This window comes from Cyrtonyx montezumae, unplaced genomic scaffold, assembly GCF_038088225.1.
Source record: "Cyrtonyx montezumae isolate F1298 unplaced genomic scaffold, pur_monq_1.0 scaffold_7, whole genome shotgun sequence".
In the NCBI taxonomy this organism is placed as follows: domain Eukaryota; kingdom Metazoa; phylum Chordata; class Aves; order Galliformes; family Odontophoridae; genus Cyrtonyx; species Cyrtonyx montezumae.
Window position 1 is genome coordinate 35,538,748 of NW_027072078.1, and position 22,229 is coordinate 35,560,976.

The 22,229-nt window shown below is 46.5% G+C and overlaps 1 protein-coding gene across 5 annotated transcripts in view; it reads left to right on the forward strand.

Annotated features, from left to right (window-relative positions):
• Window positions 1-961: 961 nt before the first annotated feature.
• The window catches only part of TANC1 (tetratricopeptide repeat, ankyrin repeat and coiled-coil containing 1), a 67,627-nt gene continuing 46,359 nt past the window's right edge, over window positions 962-22,229 (forward strand). For 3 of the 5 annotated variants that reach the window (XM_065750829.1, XM_065750831.1, XM_065750830.1), the window contains exons 1-2: window positions 19,616-20,103; window positions 20,542-20,616. In XM_065750829.1, the coding sequence (XP_065606901.1) occupies window positions 19,980-20,103; window positions 20,542-20,616 (199 nt within the window). In that variant the 5' untranslated portion in view covers window positions 19,616-19,979. Of the gene's footprint in view, window positions 1,045-19,615; window positions 20,104-20,541; window positions 20,617-22,229 lie in introns of those variants that run through there. The other 2 variants (XM_065750833.1, XM_065750832.1) reach the window with 2 other exon arrangements.

A 22,229-nucleotide genomic window follows, 5' to 3' on the forward strand; every position in this document is an offset into this window, starting at 1 on the left:
TGTATTCTTTGGTTAGTGATCTGTGTGTGATAATAAAGCTTAAAAAAACCAGAGACATTTCCTAGTGATCACAGAACACGAGGAAGTTACAGAGCACGTAACGGCAATGTGAATGTACAGCTCGGCACGGCCACCAGGGGCTGCAGCAGCTACCGAGGGCACTGCGGCCGGCCATAGGGCACCAGGCCCAGCTCTCGGTGTCCTCGCCGCACAGCAACGCGCCGTTCCCGTGCCCTAACGCGATGAAGCGGGGCACGTGCGTCTGTGCGAGCAGCGGCGGTGAGTCTGCAAGAAACAGAGCGAGTTCTCAGGTTGCAAAGTCAGAAAATGCCCGAGCGAAGGTCCGTCCCCGCAGGTAAAAGGGCTTTTCGTGCCAGGTCCTTCTCGTATTACGGTTACGTGTCACAGCCGAACCCCACCGTCATCTTCTGAGGGCTCTGACCGCATGGTCCCGCGCCTTCAGGTCACTCCGCTGTTGCCTTCCGCGCTCGTTCTTCAGCAGCGGCCCCCCGGGCCGCGGCAGCACAGTGCGCTGTCCGTGGGAACGTCGTGTCCGCGTGCTGCCCGGCTTTGCTTCGTTATTCCGTTCGTTGCGGGTCCCGTCCGCCGCGTCGCGCCCCTCCTCGCACTGCCGACACGAGAGCTGTGCCGTGCCGCACCGCGAGTGACCGCGGCTGTGTATCGCGGCCCGGCCCGCCAGGTGATTCTGAGCGTCAGCGCCGCAACTCATCAGCTCAGGAGAGCGCCAAGGCCGCAACGCAGCCCGCGCTGCCGGACAGCGCCCGAAGGTCGCCGCGCTCCGGGCCGCCCCGCCCCGCCCCGCCTCGTGCCGGCAGCGCCGCGCTGCGGGGCCGTGCCGTCCCGGCGGGGCAGTGCCGAGGCGGATCGCGCCCCGCCCCGCGGAGCCGCTCCCGCGGAGGGCGGCCGTGGGGTGCGGGGCGGGGACTGCCGCTCCCGCTCGCGGTGAGCTCATCCCGCCGCCCGCCTGGCGCCGGCCCGGGCCGCGCAGCCCTCGGGCGAGCAGAGCCGGGCCCAGCGGCGGAGGTAAGCGCGGAGCTGCTGCTCCTCCTCCTCTGCCCTGAGTGGGGGTCCGCGCGGGGCGCGGCGAGAGCCAAAGTTTGGGGCCGGGCGGTGGGGCCTGGGCCGCGCGGGGGGCGGGCGCGGAGCGGCGAGGAGAGGCGAGGCCTGGGCGCTGGGCTCCGCGCTCCGGGCGCTTCTCGGCCGCGGTTTCCGCCCGCCCCGCACACGGTGCGGTTCCGTTCCTTCGCGGAGTGCGGCCGGGACGGACGACCCGCGATCCGGAGTTTCTCTCGGCGGTGCTGTTTGTAATAGCAAAGCGCGAAGGAGACGCGGGCAGGGGAGCGCTGCGGCCGATCCTTGGGCCGTGGGTGACGGCCAAAGTTGCGCGGCGGGGCCGGGGCGGAGCGCGGCTTCGGGCTGCGGCTGCTCGGGCCGAGCGGGCACTGCCGTTACCGCCGGGCTTACCGATCGTACCGTTCGCGTTGTGAAATCCGCTCCGTCGAGCTTTGCGAACGCTCAGTGTGTGATGTTTGAGGTCGCCCCGTAACGCGGGCGGAAAGCGGACTGGGTCCTGAGTGATAGCTTTGGGTAGCGGGTGTAACCGAGGTCAAGGTGCGTCTCAGACAAAAGGCGTTCGGATCCGCCGGCACTGCTCGGTGCCCGCCGCCACTCCGCGCTGGGGCATGCGGGAGCGGCACTTGTGGCTGTGCTGTGCTGTGTTTGCTGTGCTGTGCTGTGCTGTGCTGTCCGCCTGCCCGGCGGGAGCCGCGTGTGCTGCGTGATGCGGTGCGTGATGCGGTGCGTGATGCGGTGCGGGAGCTGTCGCACTCCCCGGGCCGCAGTTGGTCCTGCGGGGCCGTTCAGCCCATGTTCGTTGTCTGCAGCAATCTGTGAGCTCACGTTTTTGCGAGCTGTCGCTTGGAGAAAAAACATCCTGATGGTTATATAATTGAAAGGACCAGGAAATAAGGGAAATCGGCGCAATATCTTGCATCCTGCAGAATTTCCTCCCGCTGTGGTTTGATACACGGCTGCCAGAAGCGTACCTCTCCTGTTTGTTCTGGCCTGCTGATGAAGCAGTGGGAAAATAGTATTGTGGCATTAAATAATGCTGGTGAATGGGGAAAGCACGAATACAGTTCGTGTGTGCCATCACTGCTGTGCTGTGTGTAGGGCTTCACTGTGCTGAGGCTCTGGCTGTCTGCTGTCTCAGTGTATCTAACCACTGGAATGTCCGAGTGGCGATAAATGATATCTGCTATAGAGCCAAAACATATTTGGTTCGCGGCCAAAGTGCTCAGCTTCCCACAACAGTCCTTAGGAAAAAGACATTTTGTGTGTCAGACCACAGGCCTGGAGTTGATGCCATAGCAACTTTGTGGTCTGAGCACACACTCCTGGAGACAGCTAAGCAATCTTAGCTAAAGAAAAACACAGTAATTCTGCTGAACTTTGTATTTGTCGTCAGGATTAAATCTCTCTGTGAGCATGAAAGATGGATCAGCAAGGTTTCAAACTCTGCTGTGTCTGAGGGCATCGGCCTGCTCTGCTGGCTGCTGTAACCACACCGACAGACGTGGCTGTAAGTTAGGATGTATAACTGTGGCTTTACATCTGAGGTTTTCCTGTAGAGATGCTGTCCTGATGAAGCATTGGTGTTTCAGGCCTTGCCAGGAGCCGGATTGCCGTGCCCTGCCCGAAGCAGAAGGGTGGGCTCTGGCTCCACATGTGAATCAGGGCTGTGCGTGCTGCCTGCTCCCCGCGCTGTGTGGGGGCTGCCGGGTTTGTTGGTCACAAAACTGTCGCACTAGAAAAAGAAAAATGCGTAAGCCCCACAAATGCACAGGGCTTATTTATAAAAATGTTTGTGTATAGGAGTCAGTGCTGTTAGAAAACCACCTATTAAGTAAGGAAAGCACAGTACAGTGTGTGGAGGGGAAAACTGAGCGAGTTGCTTGTCAGTGGGAAATATCTGGTGTGTGATCTGATATTCATGCGCCAGCTCCCCATGCTGTCTCTTTTTAAATGCATTATTTAGCGTGGCTGATCAAAACCTTAACATTCGGTATCTTTAGTTGGTAAGGCTGTCAGCTCCTTACCTGAGCAGAGGTGTTTGTCCACGCCCACAGCACACTGTCAGGATCTTGGTGTTGCTGCTCCGTGCTTGGCCTCCCCGAGTCTGGCGCTGCACGTCCTGTGAGTGTGAATAGGACGGAGACAGTCCTGTGGATGGGAACTGCAGCACAGTGTGAGGCAGAGGGCAGATCTGCTTCTGCCCAGCACTGTGCTTCAGCAAAACGCTTTGCCTTCCATCTCCTTACTATAGTGAAGATGTCCTTTTGCTTTTTTTGCTCTTTTCCTCCTCCACAAATGAACTAACCCTGTGGAGTGTGCCCTGTGGTTATTGCAGGTTTCTGTCCTGCCTAGCTGCTGCACAACTACATGGGTGTCTCTCTCGTCTGTACCGAGCCTGCATCTCAAAACACACACAGTATAGTTGATAGAAATGGAATGGCTCCAACTTTGTAATGTCCCGTTTCTCTGATGCTGTGTTGGGGTTTTTGTTTCCTCCCCTCCACTCGCTGCAGGGAGGCCTGCTGAGCTGCAGGCTCCATCCGTAGGGTGCTTCGCAGTGCTTTAACAGGCTGAGTGCTTGGCCTTCCTCTGTGCTGTGAAAGTGCTCCTGTGCCAAAGTGGTGTTTGTAAGAGTGGAAGCAGAATGCCAAGTGCTGCCAAGTACCTATTACAGGTTTTTATCTGCTGCTAGGAGAGTAACTGACTGGGAGTAGTTGCTGGAATGTTTAATTTCTCAGCTAGTGGCGTCTCCGAGCTTTATTTCATTCCTTTTGTTGTGTCTTCTCCATCTGGGTTCATATTCCCAACAGGGATGAGGGTGATGTGCTCTGCAGTGCAGCTGGACTCCTCACACCGCCCGGTGCATGGCAGGCTGCTGCTGCAGAGCTCAGAGAGCAGTTTGCTGTGCTGCACAGACTACAGTGCCTGCAGCTCCGGATTCTGACAAGGCCTTAAGTGCAGATCAGCTCTCTGGTGTCAGTCTGAAACTTCTTTGCACTGATGTAAGTGATGTGGATTTCCATGTTTTAGATCTATAAAACACAACAGTGTTAGAAGATTACCTGCAGCCTACAGAGCTGTTGCAGTCTCATTTTGCCTGTGGTAGCTTGCCCTCTGATCAGCAATCAAACTATTGCTCAAATTAACTTTTTTTTTTTTTTAATTATGCATCCTATTGCAGCATGGAGGAGTTAAGCTATCAAAGAGCAGTGCCAGGTGAGCGTGGGGCTGGAGCAGGGACCTGCAGGTGGGTGCCTGGAGCCCATGCTGCATGGGGACACAGCTGAGGGCAGCAGGCCTCTTTCACTTCAGGGTGTTTCCTCCTCTTCCCTTCTCCCTCTCTTGCTCAGGCATATTCAAGAATTCAAATTAGCGTGTTTATAACAAAATGTAAAGACTTCACTAGCAGTCTTCCAGGCTTGACCTGAGCTGCTGGTGTGGTTATTCCTCCAGTATAGCTAGCAAGGCATTCTTGGTTGTGTTGAGAAGCCTTGGCTTGTCACTGAACTTCTGACTTCTGCTGTAAAGGCCATTTGTTTTAACATATATTCATACAGTTAGCTAGTGTCACAAGTCACAGCATGGTTGGAAGGGACCCCCCAGCCCCACCGCTGCCGTGTGCTGGCTGCCCCCAGCACGGGCTGCCCAGGGCCCATCCACAGCATGGGGCACCTCCAGGGATGGGGCACCACAGCTCAGGGCTGTGCCGGGGCCTCACTGCCTCTGGGTAAAGAATTTCCTCCTCACGTCTGACCTAAATGTCCCCTCTTTTAGTCAAAGACACTCTTGTCCTGTCACTATCTGCCTGTGTACAAAATTGATTTCCCTCCTGTTCATAAGTACTGCAAGGCTGCAGTGCTCATGTTATCTGTATCTAGCAATGCACGAGGTGCCAGAAATGTGTGGAGTGACAAGGTGAGCCTATGCTGCTTGTTTGGTGCATGTTTCGTGTATTTGGCAATTAATAGTTTTAAAAACAAGTGTGCCCGTGGAAAGGCTGCCACGCTGTGCCCAGGTTGTGTGTATCACTTGCTTTGCTGTGGTTGTGTTTTTTTGAGGAGGGGATAAGAGGGGCGTTCATTTATTTTTTTTCCTTTTTTTGTTAATTAGGACTTGATCTTTGTCTTGGTTAAATTTAGATCCAGCAGGAGAGAAGCTGCAACTTGTTAGCAGCTCAGGAAACGCCCTGACAGAAGTGTTTGATGTGTGTGTGAATGCTCCGTGGCTGGCGTTGGGCTGGGGGAGCTCTCCTGGGCTCACAGCAGTTTGCTTTAAATATTGTCCAAGCTTCTGGTGGAACTTTGCTGCCATGTTCTTAAATGTACTTATGTACTACGTATGTCTTAATTATTAAATATCTGTGCCGTGTCAAAAGCTGGTAGTTATGAACCGGATTCAGAGCTCTTGCACTCAGAACAGCAGGGATGTTCTAATTACTGGAAAAGACAGAGAGTGGGTTAAGCATTTCTAAAATGAGCTTCGTTTGATCTGGAAAAATGTGAGAATTTGAGTAAAGACTGCTTCTCTTCTTTCAGGGACATACGAGGCAAGGACAGCAGTCCATTTCTTTCTTCAATAGCTGTCCTTCTCTTTGGATTTCCATTGCTGGCCAGGCTTTAACAAGTTAGGATTTGAAAGTATAAACATAATAGACGGAAGTAGAATATAACCTTTGATTTCTGAAATGGAAGCGAGACGAGCTGCTGGAGAGTTGAGTGTGGATGGGTCCTCTTGCTTGGGTATGAGTGTTCTCTTTTGTTTGTTCTTTTGGTTTTGAACAGTAATGACAAAACATAAAATATCCCTAACGTAGCTCTGGAGGGGACTGTTCTGTGGTTTGCACCAGAAATGCCTTAGAGTTGAATTGATCGTTAATGTGCTTCAAGGTCTGCTCTGCGCAGGGCTGCATTCCCACTGAGGTCAGAAAGGGATTTTTTTTTTTTTTTTTGCTTAATAGGGTTGGAGTTTCTGGATTTTTCTGCAATATTTGCCAGAAACTGAAAACATCGAGAAAAGAAGGAGAAATGTCACAACCACAAACTGTGGAAGTGATTTTGCTATGATGAAGTAAAATCTTCAACACTGTTCAACTGACAGTATAGATTCCTCATGTGTATTGAAAAGTTGAAGAGACAATTAAAAGGTGTCAGGGAAAAAAATTCCCTTACCTTCAATTAAATTAAACTTGATAGAAGTGGAGTGGAGGAGAAGCGTCGTGCCTCCTAGCATGAAGTACCAAAACCTGGTGTTGCACTTGAGAGTCTAGTGCTGTACAAAAAGCCCCGGGACGGCAGAGCTGGCGTGTCTGCTGCTGTTGGCTGCTGGAGCTGTGCTCCTGCCAGCTGCTTTGTGTACAGGTTGATCCATGGGGGATGGAGTGCTTCATAAACATGATCTTGTGCTCAATCGGTGGAACCAGGCGTATTATGAAACCTTAGGAGGAAGATTGACAACATAATTCCCTGACCAAAAATTCTGCACTTTTTCTCTAACAGACAGTGAAGGGAGGGCAGAAGTGACAGTGAGTGATTTTGTTCTGCTGGAGTTCAAAGCACTGAAGATCTGTGCCGGGGGATTACAGAAGGATTTCTTGAGGGGGTTTTGTTCCCGCGTGGCACTGAGGGCTGTCCCGAGGCTGTTCTGTCCTCTGCTTTCCTCCTTAGAGAACCTGGCGTGGTCAGGGAGGGCTTTGAACAGTCCCTTTCCTTTCCTCCAAAGTTCTGAGCTAAGTGCATTCTTGTTAATTTCAGTCTCTTGCTCTTGCATCTATTTGCTCTATAAACCAGTGAGCTCAGTTCACTGGATTGTAATGGGACTTGCAAGCATTCCATCTGCTGGCGAAGGTGAAGCCACATATGCTGTCTTGGCAAACTTTGGAAGATCTATGTAGATCGAAGGTGGCAATGAATAATTAATTTTTAAAGAGTGCAGTTGGTATTGTTCCACTAGTTAAATTCTGGTTTTGAGGATTTTGATTATTTTTGGGTTTTTTGGACACCAGCCTGTGGAGGAAATGCTTTCTGACATTGGAGTTAGAGGCTCTTAGTGGTGCTTGGCTGCTTAATTACTGAAAGCAGCAGAGCAAGTGTAAAATTTTAATAAATATGGGCTTGCCAGGTATTCTGCAGTTTTGGTAAGAGCATGTATGATCTTGTCTATACCGGATAGTTACTGCAGAATAACGTGGATGTGAATGTGAAGAACTTTTTACCTTGTATAGACAAGCCTTTAATTTTTCTTCAAGAGCAAACTGGGAGGTTGCATCTTGTCCCTCTTCTGAACTCTCTCTTGGACTTATGCTGGCAAGGAATGATACCCATAGCATTTATCCAGCTTGTGAGTGATCTCGTTGGTTTCATATTGTCACAGCACTGGGTTGGAAGGGACCCCAAAGCTCCCTCCAGCCCCAGCCCTGCCATGTGCTGCCTGCCCCGCATCGATCTGTGAGCTGGGGCACCCACAGCTCTGGGCAGCAGTGCTGGGGCCTCACTGCCCTCAAGGTAAAGATTTTCTTCACATCTGACCTAAGTCATCCCTCTGTTAGTTTAAAACCGTTCCCTGTGGCCTATCACTGCACTCTCAGCGTAAGAAGTCCCGCTCCAGCCTTCCTGCAGCCCCTCGAGGTGCTGGGAGGTGGCAGTGAGGTCTCCCTGGGTCCTCTCTTCTCCAGGCTGAGCAGCCCTGGCTCCCGCAGCCTGTCTCTGCAGCAGCCTGTCCTATGGCAGAGGTGCTCCAGCTGCAGAACACCTTCCCGGCAGTCAGTGCTGCTCCAGAGGTTTGCCTGTGTGAAGGCAGTGCTGGCAAGAATGCCTCCAACCCTCTGGCAACCCCATGTCCATCTTTTGTGGTAGGAACTGCGTATCGGATGTGTTCAAACAGGGCTTGTTTTTAACGCTGTAATGTGCTATTCGTGCTACTGCATTGTACATTCAAATAAAAATCTGCTTTAGTTGAGGAGAAATTGAAATAAACTATGGATGCTGGTATTTCCTTGTAGCTCATGCTATAGAGGAATGTCTGAGTCTTGCTCATTGAAGAGCGTAATCAGGCAACTGAAACCAGAAAGTTTGCATTTTGCAGGAGACTGAAGACATCCAGTATCTGAGACAGGAAGCAGGGAGGGGAATATTTCTGCTTTGCTGCATTCCTATGGTGAGATTTCAGGAGATAGCTGAGCCAATCCAACAGTGTGTTGTGATTTAAAGGCGTGGTCCTTCCTTCTGTACCTGCCATGGGATCCTCGTGCTGCTGATTTTCTCGTGGCTTTAGGTCACTTAGTACTTAGTAGTTGTCTTGCTTGATTATTTTTTTAAGTGTTTGTCAACAGATCTAGTTAGGCGGTTGTGTTCTCTGAAATAAATGCCTGAATTTCAATTGGAATACAGGTTTCTAAGATTTCCTTGTATGATTTGCCCTGCTTGAGCAAGGGGATGGACTGGATGACATCCAGAGGTCCCTGACATCCTCATACTGTGACTTAGCATTAGTAGTTTTGGCCATTAGGAGTATTTCAAGCTGCTGTTGCATGGATACCACTTTACATCTAATAACTGAGATCAGATGGTACTGTAATGAAGAAACTGTCAAACATTTGAAACAAGGGTAATGTATTCTAAGTCATGTTAGAAAATGCAGAAGTACTTGCTCAATAATAGATGTGTTTGTTTCTGTTTTTAGCCCTCTGAGGTTGGAAGTATATAATGTGTCCTTTATGTGCAAGGTTTGGATGGAGCTTTGTGTTTGCCTTCTGGCAGAAGTGAGTGGCTGTGATTGGCAGCCAGGTCAAGAGCAGGTATTTTATCATCGAGTGCTGCAGGAAATCTGCTGCCCCAGGTTAGCTGATACAAAATTAAAATCACGTGTGTATGTGCATATATATGTATAATTTAAATATATTTGTACACATGTATACATACCAGAATGTGCCTCGGTATTGAGCATAGATGGGAGACGTGTAGCATCAGGAGAAAAGGGATGAATTTTCCTTTTTGAAAGGAAGGAGGAAAGGAAAGCTGTGAAAAAGCAGAGGGAAGAATTCTGAAAATAATGAGGTAGAGTGGATGAAGGATATAGATCTGGAACTAGGTACAAGAATCTAACATATATAAATATATTTTATATGTAAAATATTCAGAAAAGCTCAGAGCTGCCTCATCACCATCTTGCTGACCATCCTTTTTCATCTTACCATCTTCCTGTCATGTTAGTGTGACTTCCTCTTTTAAATCTCAAGCATGCTAGATTCACTGCGAACTTGGAAGGTAGGTATGGTAATGAATGGGCTCTGTTGCAGGGTGTGGTGGGCATGGCTAAGCTGCAGCCCCTGTCCCCGTGCAGCATCACCTGGGGCCTGGAACCCGCACGGTGTGGCGGCCCTGCGTCCGCAGGCCTGTGCTGCAGAGGGCTGAGCCAGCAGAGCTGCTGTCCCGTGCTTTGCTTTGCACGCGTGGGGACAGTGGTACTCGCTGAGTGCTATAATCTTGCTGGCCAGTGTCCTTAATGTGTCAGTAGAAGAATCCAGGAGCAGAGGTAGCTTTGGTCGTGGTGAAGACGTGAAAGTTACGCAGCTGGCATGCAGGGGGCTGCACGGCTGTTCCCTCTTCTTGCAGGTTCACCTCAGTCTTGTTTTCACAGTACAAATTCCTTAGTAGACCGAGTGTTAACTGCCTCAGAAATCGTTCCTCTTCTGCAGTCTTCTCTGTCAGGTTGTGTCCTGCTGACATGGCTGAGGCTTCTGAAGGGAAGGTGGCACTGGGGCAGTGGCATGTGGCAGGGAGCGGTGGCACGCTGCTGGTACCGCAGCAGTTTGGCCGGACTCCTTCCTACTGTTGGTGTGAATTTGCTTTTCAGTGGATGGAAAAAAAAGATGGAAGAAGCCTTCATTTCTAGATAGTAAGCATGCATTTTCATATGGTGTCCTATAATGTTTTCCTCTAGTTAGATTCATCTCTAATCGCATGCTGCCAGATTTCATGTAATATGTGGAAGTAATTTGTTTTCCTTTTCTAAGCAGTTGTTCTGTTTCAAGATGGGAGTGTTAAATCACTCTGAAGTTAATTTTTTGGATATTGCCTGGAGTACTGAGAACCTCCTTAGCTTACCAGTGTCCTCCAGTGACATTCTCAACATGTTATTCATTTTAGCCAAGTCTAATTTTTATAAGATAGCACGTGATGCTGTTCTTTCTTTTTCAGATTAAATGAGTTTAGTTGATGGCCTTTGTACTGAAAAAGAAGAAAAATCACACATTACTGTTTGCAAGTGATCACTTTGCAAGGTTTGAATTAAAAACATGCATCTTCAATGCAAAACAACTCCATGCTGGTGCCACAGGTGGTGGTAGGTGCCTCTCTAAGGACGACATTAATTCTCTTTCTATGGCATAACTTGTTTTCTCCCCTTGAGTTTTAAAGCAGTTGAAATAGAGGAACAAATAAAGTTCTGTTTATGTGAGCTGTAATGGAAAAACCACAATAAACAAGCAGAGAGGGCTGTTCGCCTGTCTTGTTGCAGGAGTTCATCTGTTAAACGTATGGATTGTAATGATTTTTAGTATGCTGAGAAAAGTTTAACTCATGAGCATTTAATGTCACGGTGTGGGCTTTGTAGCTGTCTCAGTAGTGATGTGAGGAAAATGCAGCCCTTGCATACTTATTGTTGTGTGGCTGGAGAACTTCCCCATCCTTTCTGGGGATGCTGAATAGAAATTGTACGACTTCAACAACATTGAATTTTGGGTAAGCCAATTCTGTCCTGGATGGTTACATGGACACATCTTGTGTATGCTCTCTGATGAGGAGCCACTGACCACCGTTAAGGAATGTCCTGTACCAGAAGTTGTAGGAATTCAGCTGACATGATGTTGTTTCTCTCTGCTTCATTGGCTCCTTCCTCCCATGAAGGAGAGTATAAAATTGGATATTGTCTGCATACGATTGCATGCAGAGCTTCTGGAGACAGCTGTATGAGTTTTGAAGGGTTAGGAATCCACAAGTCAGGCAGAGCTTCCGTACCAGCTGGTAGGGTTATGTTGCCATGCAGATATGAAATGGAATGTCATGGGGCTGGAAACCTGACTCCTGCTGCTGCAGCACAAAGGAGAGAGGGTCCCCTGGTTAGAAATAGGTGTTAGAGCGCTTTGTAAGTCCTAGCTGAGATTATTACAGACTTGATGTGTGGCCAGTCAGCCTGATAATGGTATATAAAGTTCGTAGCCTGTCCAATAGTAATATGTTCCTGCAAAATAGCTATTACTTTTGGTTATTGCCTGCTGTTAACTGTATATTTGTTACCTCTAGATTTATTTTTTTTCTGCCTTAATAGTACTTGTAGTTTAACAGGTTTTTTTTTTTTTTTTTTTTCTTGTTTAAGAAATTGAGGATTGCAGATTTCTTAAACAGCAGTACTGAAAGCTGCATGATGCCTGGATAGTCTAGGGAGTCAGTTGAAAGTGCTGGGGTCAAGAAGTAATGTAGATACTGATGATAGATCTGTCCCCATCTCTACTTTGCTAGATTAACCCTGTCTTTTATGGATTCTGAAACAATGTCTGTGAAGGAGGCAGGTTTAACTGATGCCATGTTGAGGGCTGAAGGAAGAGGACTTTGCCAGAGGAATTGTTTGACCTGCAGGCTGTATAACATAAGAAGTTTGCATTCTGCATTGCATTTACTTCTGGCTGCCTGAAGTGAATGGCTGTGTTGTTTCACGAGCAGCTTGTTGAAGTTCATCTGGAAACAAGGGCTTTATCTAGGACAGCTGAGAAACTGGAGAACTTGCTATTTCCATGCTATTCCATACTTTCTAGATGAAATGATGCTGTCACTGTGTAAGTATGTAACTGCTGAGTAAAATAATACCCAGCCGGGATGAGTTGGGTCAAGATTCTGGTTAGCAAGATTTTTGTCTTCCTTTCATTTTCTGTGTACTGTTAGAGCTGAAATGGCAGCTTCTGACCTATTTTTCATCTAATTTTAGGCTCTTGATTTTCTGCTGACATAGTGTGTGCTGGGTGACTCTTCTGCCAGCAGGAAAGCGATGAGTTCTTTCTTGCCTGATGTTTTGACCCTTTCATAATAGATTCAAAGTAGGGGCTTTGTTGCATTTTCCGTGTTTGACATAGCAGGATGGAGAAAGATGGGATGAAAGTGGCTATTATGACCACAGGAAGAAAAAATAAATAAATCTGTGATTACATTTATTTCATTTATTTGCTGATTCCTGTCCTAGTGCAAACTGACTGTGACATTTGCTAGCTGCTGGGACTGCTGGCTGGGATTCTTGTACTGGTGTTTCGTCAAGACTTATTAACCTTATGACCTTATTTCTATCTGGAATACCTCTTCAAATACTGGCTTTCTGCTTAGGGGAAGGCCAAATTTTTTGTTTTATCTCTAAATTTTCTTGAAGCAAGTTTTATTGCTGAAGGCAAACAGCAGGGAGTCTTCTCCATCCTTCATTATCTTGTTTTCTCCATGCACACACCTTCTGTCCCTGAAGCAGAAACTTATTTTGGTGCATGATCTGTGTACGCTGATCCATGTCTTGTAAGGTTGGAGGAAAGATAACTCATTAAAGTTAGAAATAAAAGGCAGTGGAATGTTAGAGAGGGTAATATACTCATGTGAAATGTAAAGATAGGATGTAAGGAAGGAAAGAGCCCTGGTGACAGTGGAATTAGTCTAAATGAGATGAACACAGTGAAATGTCATTTGTCTTGCAAATAACAAGAACTGGGAGGTAAGGATCAGAAAGGCTAGACAGCCAGGATGCATTTGATAAATCCTGTAAGGATGAGTAGCAGCATGGCTTCAGTCACGGCTGAAGAAAGAGGAGATTCTGTAGAAAGATGCACATCGTTACAGTCCTGATATTTTCTGTGGAGGGACTTGACAGTGTGGGAAAAGAAAGGGAAAAATAAACTTATCTACAGCTACTCTGTGGTCAGACTTCTTTTGTGTGTGAAACACAGCTGTGAATCTTAAGGATTTCGTGTCTCCTCTTTTGGAAGTGCATTATCCCCAAGACAAATGAGTCATCCAGATGTTCATCCACATCACTGCTGAATCATTCAGGTGCTTACAACACTGGGAGTTAATATTTCGTACTTGTTAGTACTCTTCATCTGCTTTAGTGCCAGATGGTTTCTTTACTAAGCTGGTAACTGGGAATTTCTGCAGTACCTGACACCTGACTGAGAATTTTTGGACAGCAGTCAAGCAAAGAGAGACAGTATTATCCCCTGTGGCACGTTCTGTGGGGACACCAGCCAAAATAATCAGCAGTAGGATAAAAGAGGCTAGCAGAAAAGAGTTACTGCAGGATGGGAGAGGTGTGTCTATGAAATCTGGGAATTAAAATCTAAAACCAGACTGATGGGAAAATGGTGCTGCAAATGCACGTTGTAATAGCTAACGTGATAGTGAAGAGATTTTCCTTGCTTCCTCATCTGGATGTCTCTGATCATCTCCTTATCTCTCATACTGCTTAATAACTCCCAGGAGGATCTGTTCCATGACCTTCCGAGGCACAGGAGGCTCACCTGGCTCTTCTTTCCTCCCTTTCTTAAAAATGAGAGCGATGTTCCCATTTTCCACTCACCAGGGATTTTGCCTGACAGCAAATATGGTATCAGCCTTTTCCTTAAGGACCCTGGGATGCCTGTTGTCTGGCCCCATAGACTTGTATGCATTCAGTCTCATCAGGCATACTCTGGCATACACTTTGCTTACAGTGTGAGGGATTTTGCTTCCCCAGTCCCTGCGTAGAGGTTCAGGTATGTGAGAGATGTGGGAACCCTGACTGCCAGAAAGGACTGAGGTGAAGAACTCATTGAGAACCTCAGCTTTCTCCTTGTCTATTGTAGGGAGGTTTCCCTTCTCATTTATCAGAGAGGCCACGCTCTCGTTGGGCTTTCTCTTCTGACTGATGTACCTGTAGAATCCCCTCTTGCTATTTTTCACATCCCTTGACAAGTTCAGTTCCATCTGCTCCTTGGCTTTCCTGATCCCATCTCTGCATGTCTGGATGGCATATCTGTATTCTTTCATATCACACATTCCTATTTCTACTGCCTGTACGTGTCCTTCTCATCCCTCGGTTTGACCTGCAGGTCCTTGCTCAGCCATGCTGGTTTCCAGCCTCCTCTGCTTGTTTTCTCGTGCAGGGAGGTAGAGCTCTTGTGCTGTCAGAAAACTCCTTATAGAGTTGCCAGCTCTGCTCCTTTCCTGCCCGAAGGATCTCATCCAGTGATTCCTTATACAGCCAGAAGTTTGCTTTCCTGAAGTTCAGGGTCCTGGCTCCACTCTTCATAGGGCCCAGATTGCTAGAGATCATGAACTCAAAGAGGGCACGTTTGTTACAGCCCAGAGCATCTCCAGTCTTAACCCCTTTAATGAGGTTATCCTCAGTGCGCTCCAGGAATCTTCTGGTTGAAGTCCCTCCCCAATCAGGATGAGAGCCTGTAAGCCTGATGCTTCTTACAGCTGAAATGTTTTTGCATTAATTTACACACTTTTTCTTAGTGATCATCTTACTGGTCAAGTATCACCTGTTAAACTGCCAGCTTTCTTCTTAATGGGAGCTCTTTTCAGCTGTGTGTCAGGGCAAAGTCAAGGCTTTAAGCGTAAGTGTTTGAGTTGGTTGGTTGTTTTTTTGCAGAGTGCTCTTCTGACCTAGATTTCTTGTTTTTCTTGTTGGAAAAGTGTGGTATACAGAGCACACTTCTTGAAAGTTCTTTGCAGGTTTCTATTAAAAACAAAACATTGGAACTGTGAAATAGAAAATGAAATGATGAGCGCTGCATTTTGAATAATGTCAGTTTGGGCATCCAAGTTATGTGCTTCTCATGGCTTGTTACCTATTAAAATTAAGGTCTTGGGTTTACAAGGTGTGTCTTTTCTGCAATTACTCGTGGCTTATGTTATTAAATCCACCTGATGACTCCTTATAAAAGCTCACTAAAAATAATTCATCTCAAACTCAATGATGAAAGCCTTTAAGCCTTATTGGAGAACTACTAGACTTTCATTAAGTAGTTTGTTTATGCTCACCAAGCTTTGTGGATGACGTAAAGGGAACTATTTTTCCAATAAATGTACATCTTGGATTCAGCTAGCTGTTAACTGTGTTGAAGTGGTCTTGGGGATGTTATCAGTAAGAGTAAAGGGGAGGTCTCTAGTAATCTTTGTAGAGCAATTGATTTGTGTAGTTTCTTAACAAAAGTAACCCAAAGAAATTTTTGTTAGATTTTAAGCCACAAGGAACTCTAAATGCCAGTTAGACTATGTTGGAATATATAAAACTAGCTTTAGTTTCATGTGAAATTTCCCTTAGGAGAAAAGATTATATACGGTATGTGATGAACAAAGATATGGAACTGTCATCCTTTTGGGAGATCGGAATTGATGAGATGGGTGAGATAGATAACTACAGATAGGTGAGAATTGAAAGAAATTGGAGCTGAAGCAGTAACGTCCTGCATAGGAACGATGGAAGCAGTTGGAGGAAGGGGTTGAAAGATGCATAAGTGGTATTTTTGCTTATTTTTTAGTTGGAGAAATGGAAGAATCTGGGAGACATTTTGTTGCTGAGGGTTTAATGTGGTGATGAAATGAGTTATCAGAGCTATCTTGTAGTCCTTCAACTGGAATACTAAGAGCTACTTTGATTGTCCTTTAGAGAAACAGAATATTGGCATACAGTTATTTCAAACAAACTGCTGTGCAGCAGAACTTCTCTCCCACTGAACTATATTCAGGCATCTACAAATTAGAAATAATGTATTTTTGCAGAGCAGCTCGCAGACAGCACACAGTAATTTCTGGGCAGGTGGACTGCATTGTGCTGCTGTAAATCCTGGAGCACCTGTGCACCCAGCAGTTCTGTCTGTCTGTTGAACCAGGAACACTTGTGTTAATGTTAATTCCATCGTCTTGACTCATTCTACAGATGAACTGTGTTCTGTGCCATAATTTAGAAGCCATGAGCTTGCCAAGGTGAGCTGGGAATGTTTTGGTACCTATGTCTAATTTAGCCAGCCTGTGCTGCCAGGTTAAACATTCTCTTCCAGTTTAATGATGTAAACCATTAAGCTAGGGTATGAGCATTTAGAGCTTAATAGTTTTCAAGGTATTTTTATCTTTTTTAGCATATAACAAGAATTAAGATGTTGCAGCTTTGCAGGATAAGGTGGTGAAGTTTGTATTCTGAGTTCTGTATTGCAATTCCAGGAGGTGCATGGGTGTACTGTTGCACAATGTCGAACCATCTATTTTATGTTAGGCAGCGTTTTTCCTGTAAGCTGCCTTGAAAACGTTCTTTCCAGTTGTCAGGTAGGATGGGAGAAAAGTGGAGGGCCTCCCTTTCCTCGCGGGGGGGCAAGGCTGTAGAAACCTATCGTATGTAGTAGAAATTGTTGTATTCCTAGTTTGCACTGTTGTTGTTTTTTTTTTGTTGTTTTGTTTGTTTGTTTTCATCACGTAGCTAGTCCATAACCTGCTCTCCGTTCATTTCTGTTGTAGTTGTGTTTCTTTACGCACACACCCACAGTCATTAATTCTCTCACTTTAACTACCAACTGCCGGAGCTTGGTAGGCTTCGGTACACGTAAAGCAGGGGCGGTAACAGAAAGCTGCCGGGAGCCAGCACCGCGAGCTGGCAGCCGAGAGGGCCCAACTGCGTCGGGGGGTCCGTTCCCCCTGCCCTGCCCTGCCCTGCCCTGGCCCCCTCGGGAGGCCCCGCTGGAGCGCTGCGGCCGCGTGGAGCCCAACGCGAGGAAGCGGCTGCGGGAGCGGAGCGGGGCGGGGCCGCCATGGCGCTCGGGGCTGCGGCGCCGGCGGGGGGACGGGAGGCGGCCGTGTTCGGCCCGGAGAAGGCGCCGAGGAGACCTCGCTGTGCGGCCTTACGGTACGGGAGGGGAGCTTGAAAACCGTGTACTGTGCACAGGTCGATAGCGGTAGGACGAGGAGGAGCGGTTTCAAACTAAAAGAAGGGAGAGTGGTTCTGCTGTGAGGAGGAAAATTCCTCATTCAGAGGGGACTGAGGCTGTGGTGGGAGGGCCCGAGCGGAGGTGCCCCATCCCTGGAGGTGCCCCATCCCTGGAGGTGCCCCATCCCTGGAGGTGCCCCATCCCTGGAGGTGCCCCATCCCTGGAGGTGCCCCATCCCTGGAGGTGCCCCATCCCTGGAGGTGCCCCATCCCTGGAGGTGCCCCATCCCTGGAGGTGCCCCATCCCTGGAGGTGCCCCATCCCTGGAGGTGCCCCATCCCTGGAGGTGCCCCATCCCTGGAGGTGCCCCATCCCTGGAGGTGCCCCATCCCTGGAGGTGCCCCATCCCTGGAGGTGCCCCATCCCTGGAGGTGCCCCATCCCTGGAGGTGCCCCATGCTGTGGATGGGCCCGGGGCAGCCCGAGCTGGGGGCAGCCAGCACACGGCAGCGGTGGGGCTGAGGGGGGGTTGGGGTCCCTTGCATCCAGACCGTGCTCTGTTTCTGTGATAAAATTTCTGTTTGAAAGTATTGCTCAGGGAACAGAGTGACTATTGCAAAAAGAAATTCATTCAAAGACTGCTGCCGTGTAATGTTCTGTATTTTTTCTTAAACGAATGGTAATGTAGTGTGTTGTGTACTGTGGTACGTAGCTGACATTCAGTAAGCATTAAATATACTTCGTGTATGTCACATTGTTCTGCTAGATTAATGAATGCATTTTCAGAGTCATAGAATGTGCAAACAGCATATAGCCCTGAACGACTGTGGAGGAAACGCTGAAGTTTCAAAGCCAGGTGGAAGGTGGGAACACCAAATTGGGAATGTTTCTGCAAATATAACCAGTCTTCCCACTCTTCTATCTGCGTTTTCTTTCAATCTTAAATTGTGTGATTGAACACTGCTCTTCCTGCTAAATGCTTTAAATGTACCTATCAGTGCTCACCTGCAAAGTTAAAAGCCACACTACCCTTGAGTATCATAATATCAGTTTTGACCGACTGTAATGAACTGAGAACATTTTCAATTTAAAAGGCTGTCCAATGCACATAAAAATGGGTTACAAAGAGCTTATGACATTCAAACTGTAATATTAAGGTTATATATATACGTGTGTGGGGGTTTCTGGAACAAATGAGTGAGCAGTGTGTGAGTGCTATCCACGGGGTCTGTGCTGCTCCAGACTCACACATGCAGTGGCATCTGCAGTCACGTGGTGTGAGGTGTCTGGAAAGAATTGAAATGAGCCAGAAAAATGCACTTATTTATTTAAAGTGTTTTGTATTAAATTAGAAAAATCCTTTCTAAAATATTATTCAGGAATGTGGAAAAGAGATCATTTGGAGTCAGTCTGCTGTTGGTCAGAGAAAATATCAACAATGCTCTGCTTGGCTGAGAGGAATGACATATGCATCACAGCTGTCCTGTGGCAGTGCTGTACTTCTCTCAGTTGGATGAAGCCATGTGAGGCCTGGTGCAGTCAGCATGCACTGCAGCACTTTGAGCAGATTGCTCTGTAGATGCAGTATGTGGTTTTCCTGGTCCTGATGGTGTGCTTGTAACTGAAGTTTCTGTTTTGTTTGAAGGCATCATTTGCAGTGGTTGCATGGGTAGGGTGCAATTACATAATGAAAGATATTAGCACAAAGGAACAAATTTGGATTGTACAATTTCTAATTTCCTAATTTATATATGTAAAGGTTCTTCTTGTTTTTTGGATTTTTTTAGTCCACAAATGTGAATCTGGTTCTGTTTATAAAACAAAAACACAAAAAACCAGAAAAGTGATGTGGCGGGTTGTCCCTAGGTCTAGCTTTCCAGGGTAACACAAACAGGGAAGGAAGAGTGTACCTCGATGTTGTCTTTAGGATGACCTCATGGTTCAACCTTAGGGCTGTTGCTCAGGGAGCTGTTGTTAACCATGTTTTTCAGTTCAGCCTTCTCAGTACTGCTGGACAGATGTGGTGAGAGCTGGCACGCGGCCTTTGCCTATAGGACATGGCTGGTTCTGAGTCACTGGTGTTACAAGCACATCACTTATATGTTTAATAAAAATTATGGTCCAAATTTGGGAGTGTTTGGGCAATTTTTCATTTTTTTTATTGCTGGAAGTGTGGGTATGACAGAACTTGCCCTCCTCCTGCTGCAGAGTTGCTTTTAGCAGTGTCTCTTTTCTTTATGTTAGTCCTCAGAAGGTGCCTCGTCCGAGGCATAGATCATCAAAGGCTGCTTGCTGCCAGCATGCCCACAGCCTGCGATGCTGAGGAGCATAGCTGCCAGTGCAGCTTGTTGGAGATGTTATCCTGCCACAGGAAAAATAAAGATCTGTGTGCACAGCTAGACCTGACCCAGGGATCGGTTTCCACGTGGGCTGTGGAAACCTCCTGGTTTTCCAGCTGGTATTAGTCATACGTGCTTCAGGTTGTTCCTAGGAGCTTAGGGACTCGGCTGTACTGACTTTTCTGCCTCATTTCATTTAATTGAACGAACTTTCTGAAGAATCCATACTTTTCGGACTCTTAATAAGAGTTTTTGCATTTTCTGTTGACTTCAGCGTTTTGTATGGTATTCTGTAGCATTCAGCATCACCTTATTACTTTCTCTCTCCTTCTTCCTGTTGCACATCCTATGCTAAATGGAGACAGTTTTCAACAACTTTCCAGCAGGATGAAATAGAATGTATAGATGCTCCTGAAAGCTTTTGGAGAAAGAACTGCTCTCCACAATTCCTCGTGTTCTGTTTTCCATGCTTGGTAACCAAAGCTAGTTACCTGAAACATCTGAACCTTCTTCCTCTTTATAACCTGGCCATATTTTCCTTACACATAATAATTCTCTGAAATCTGCAGCTGCTGCTCACCCGGGGTTGGCTGTTAAATGTGAGTGTGGAGTGGGAGAGATGCACCTGCTCGCAGGCACGGGTATGTGGGCATGTACCTCTGTGTACAGCAGTGATGAGAACTGCAGTAAATGGAGAACTTGTTTGGCTCTTCCTTTGTTGGTCGGCAGTGCGTTGTACGTAGGTAAAAACCAATGGTGTGTGATAGCACATCCCACATCACTGTCTGCTCTGTGCTCCTGGCAGGCCTGGCTGCTCTGCATCTCCTGCAGCTGTGCTGATGAACTCAGGACAGGAGCTGGAGCTTTACTTTTTGCCCGAGTGTCTTACAGTAACTTACACAGGTTTAGCCTTGTAACCTTAATTACATGTGGAATGTGGAGAATGCTGAATTATTATTTTTCTTATAAGAAGGCGTTGAACTCTAACTGCTTAGTTTCAAGTATTGAAACATTCTTTCCGCTTTAGGACTTTGCTTAAACAAGCTACGTTGCACAGAAAAACAGAAGAAAAAAGTGCCTGGTTGCCTCCCTGTTTTCTTTAAATTGATCTGCCTTGTATTCTGTTGGGCTTTGTGTGAGTGGCCAATACTGACGTTGCGTTTCTTTCTGTTATCCTTTAGGAGCAACACGTAAAATGTTAAAGGCAGTTTTAAAGAAGAGCCGAGAGGGTGGCAAAGGGAGCAAGAAAGAATCAGGTATGAATATCCATTACAGGGGATGACTCATGTTCGCCGTGCTAGGTGCACCTGCCCTCTGCTCCACAGGAGTGGTTACGTGCAGAGTGCTCGCTCTGTGCGTGGGGGGAGGCTTAAAGCTGTAAAGCTGCCGGGGAGTGTGTACCCAGAGCATTCATTCCCGAGCTGCTGCTAGGAGCGAGGGCAGATGAGGGCAGCGTGCTCTTCGTTCTTACCATAGAAATACTGAGGGCTGGCTGGATGGTTCAGAGAGATTTGTATTGGTATTTCTTGTGGGTCTTAGACATTGTGTCTTAAATGGTTATGTTTGTTTGCTTTAGCTGTCCTGAGTTGGTGACTGCTTGCCTTGTGGGAATGTATATTTTTCCTATGAGGCAAAAGGTCATTAGATGTAAAATACTTGCAATAGATTTCATCTTAAAAATAAGAGAAAACCTTGTATGTTACATTTCTGCAGAACATGCTCCATTATTTCAGTTGGCTTTCAGTAACATGAGCATTGTCATTCTGTTGACCCAGTATCAGGCCTGAAGGAACATGAATAATGGAAGTATTGTGCTTAGTTCACAGCATTCCTTCTGCACTAAAATCCCATCAGAAGTTTAACATCAAATGTAGCACGTAGTATGCATGAAAACTTCATTGATTTTAGTAGAAATTAATGTGGTAAGTAGTTGGGATTTTTGTATTTTCCATTTTAAAGTCTTCATTGGACTTCCATATAGTGCTCAGAAAGTGTTAAGTCAACAAACAGCCGATGTTTAGAACAGTACTGTGGTGCTGCAAAAGCAGAAAATCTGGAGAAGTAAGAATGGGATCAGTGTTTATGGTTTCTGTACGATGAAATAAAGGTCTGGAAGTACTTATATGCTGGTATGCATCCAACATTTAGTGATTAGTGATTGTCTTCAGATTTTTTTAATTGGCGTAACAAAAAAGTTCAGTTATCAAGAAATGTTTATTGAATTTTATTCAGTTCTCCTGTTGATCAGATGTTTTTACATTGCTCTTTTGAGGCCAAGTTTCCTTTGTTGTTCCTTCTTCTTGTGTTCCGATATCTACACATGAAGCATCTTTGGCTTAACTATGACATAGTTTTATTTCTGCTTTACGTTGTGCTGTATACTGGCATACATTTACTTATTTTTTGAATATGTGTAATAAAGTGTCTATGTTGACATTTTATACCAGACAAGTTGGAGGAAAATTGTGAATTTGAAATTGATTCCTCTTTTTTCATTTGCTCATATATAATTAGGAAATTGATTGTTGTCAGTATTCTTATTGAAAAATAAAATGGTTTTCAAAGGCACGTAACTTTTGCTGAGTTGTGATTGCTTGTATGATATTCTTATTTTCCTTCTGCTGTTAACACTTCGAATGATAAGCAGTGCTTATGTTTACTGACATGAATTTTCTTTGGTAATGGCAATTAAATTGCTACTTCAAAATAAAAGTGAAGTTGCTATGCAAGCAGGCATAACTTTTATTAAAGTCTCTAGTTAAATCATTAGTTAAAATTAAAAATGTTAAAAGCTACTGGCCAGTCAGTCTCAGCTTTGTGCCTGGCAAGGTCATGGAGCAGATCCTCCTGAAGGCCCTACTAAGGCCTG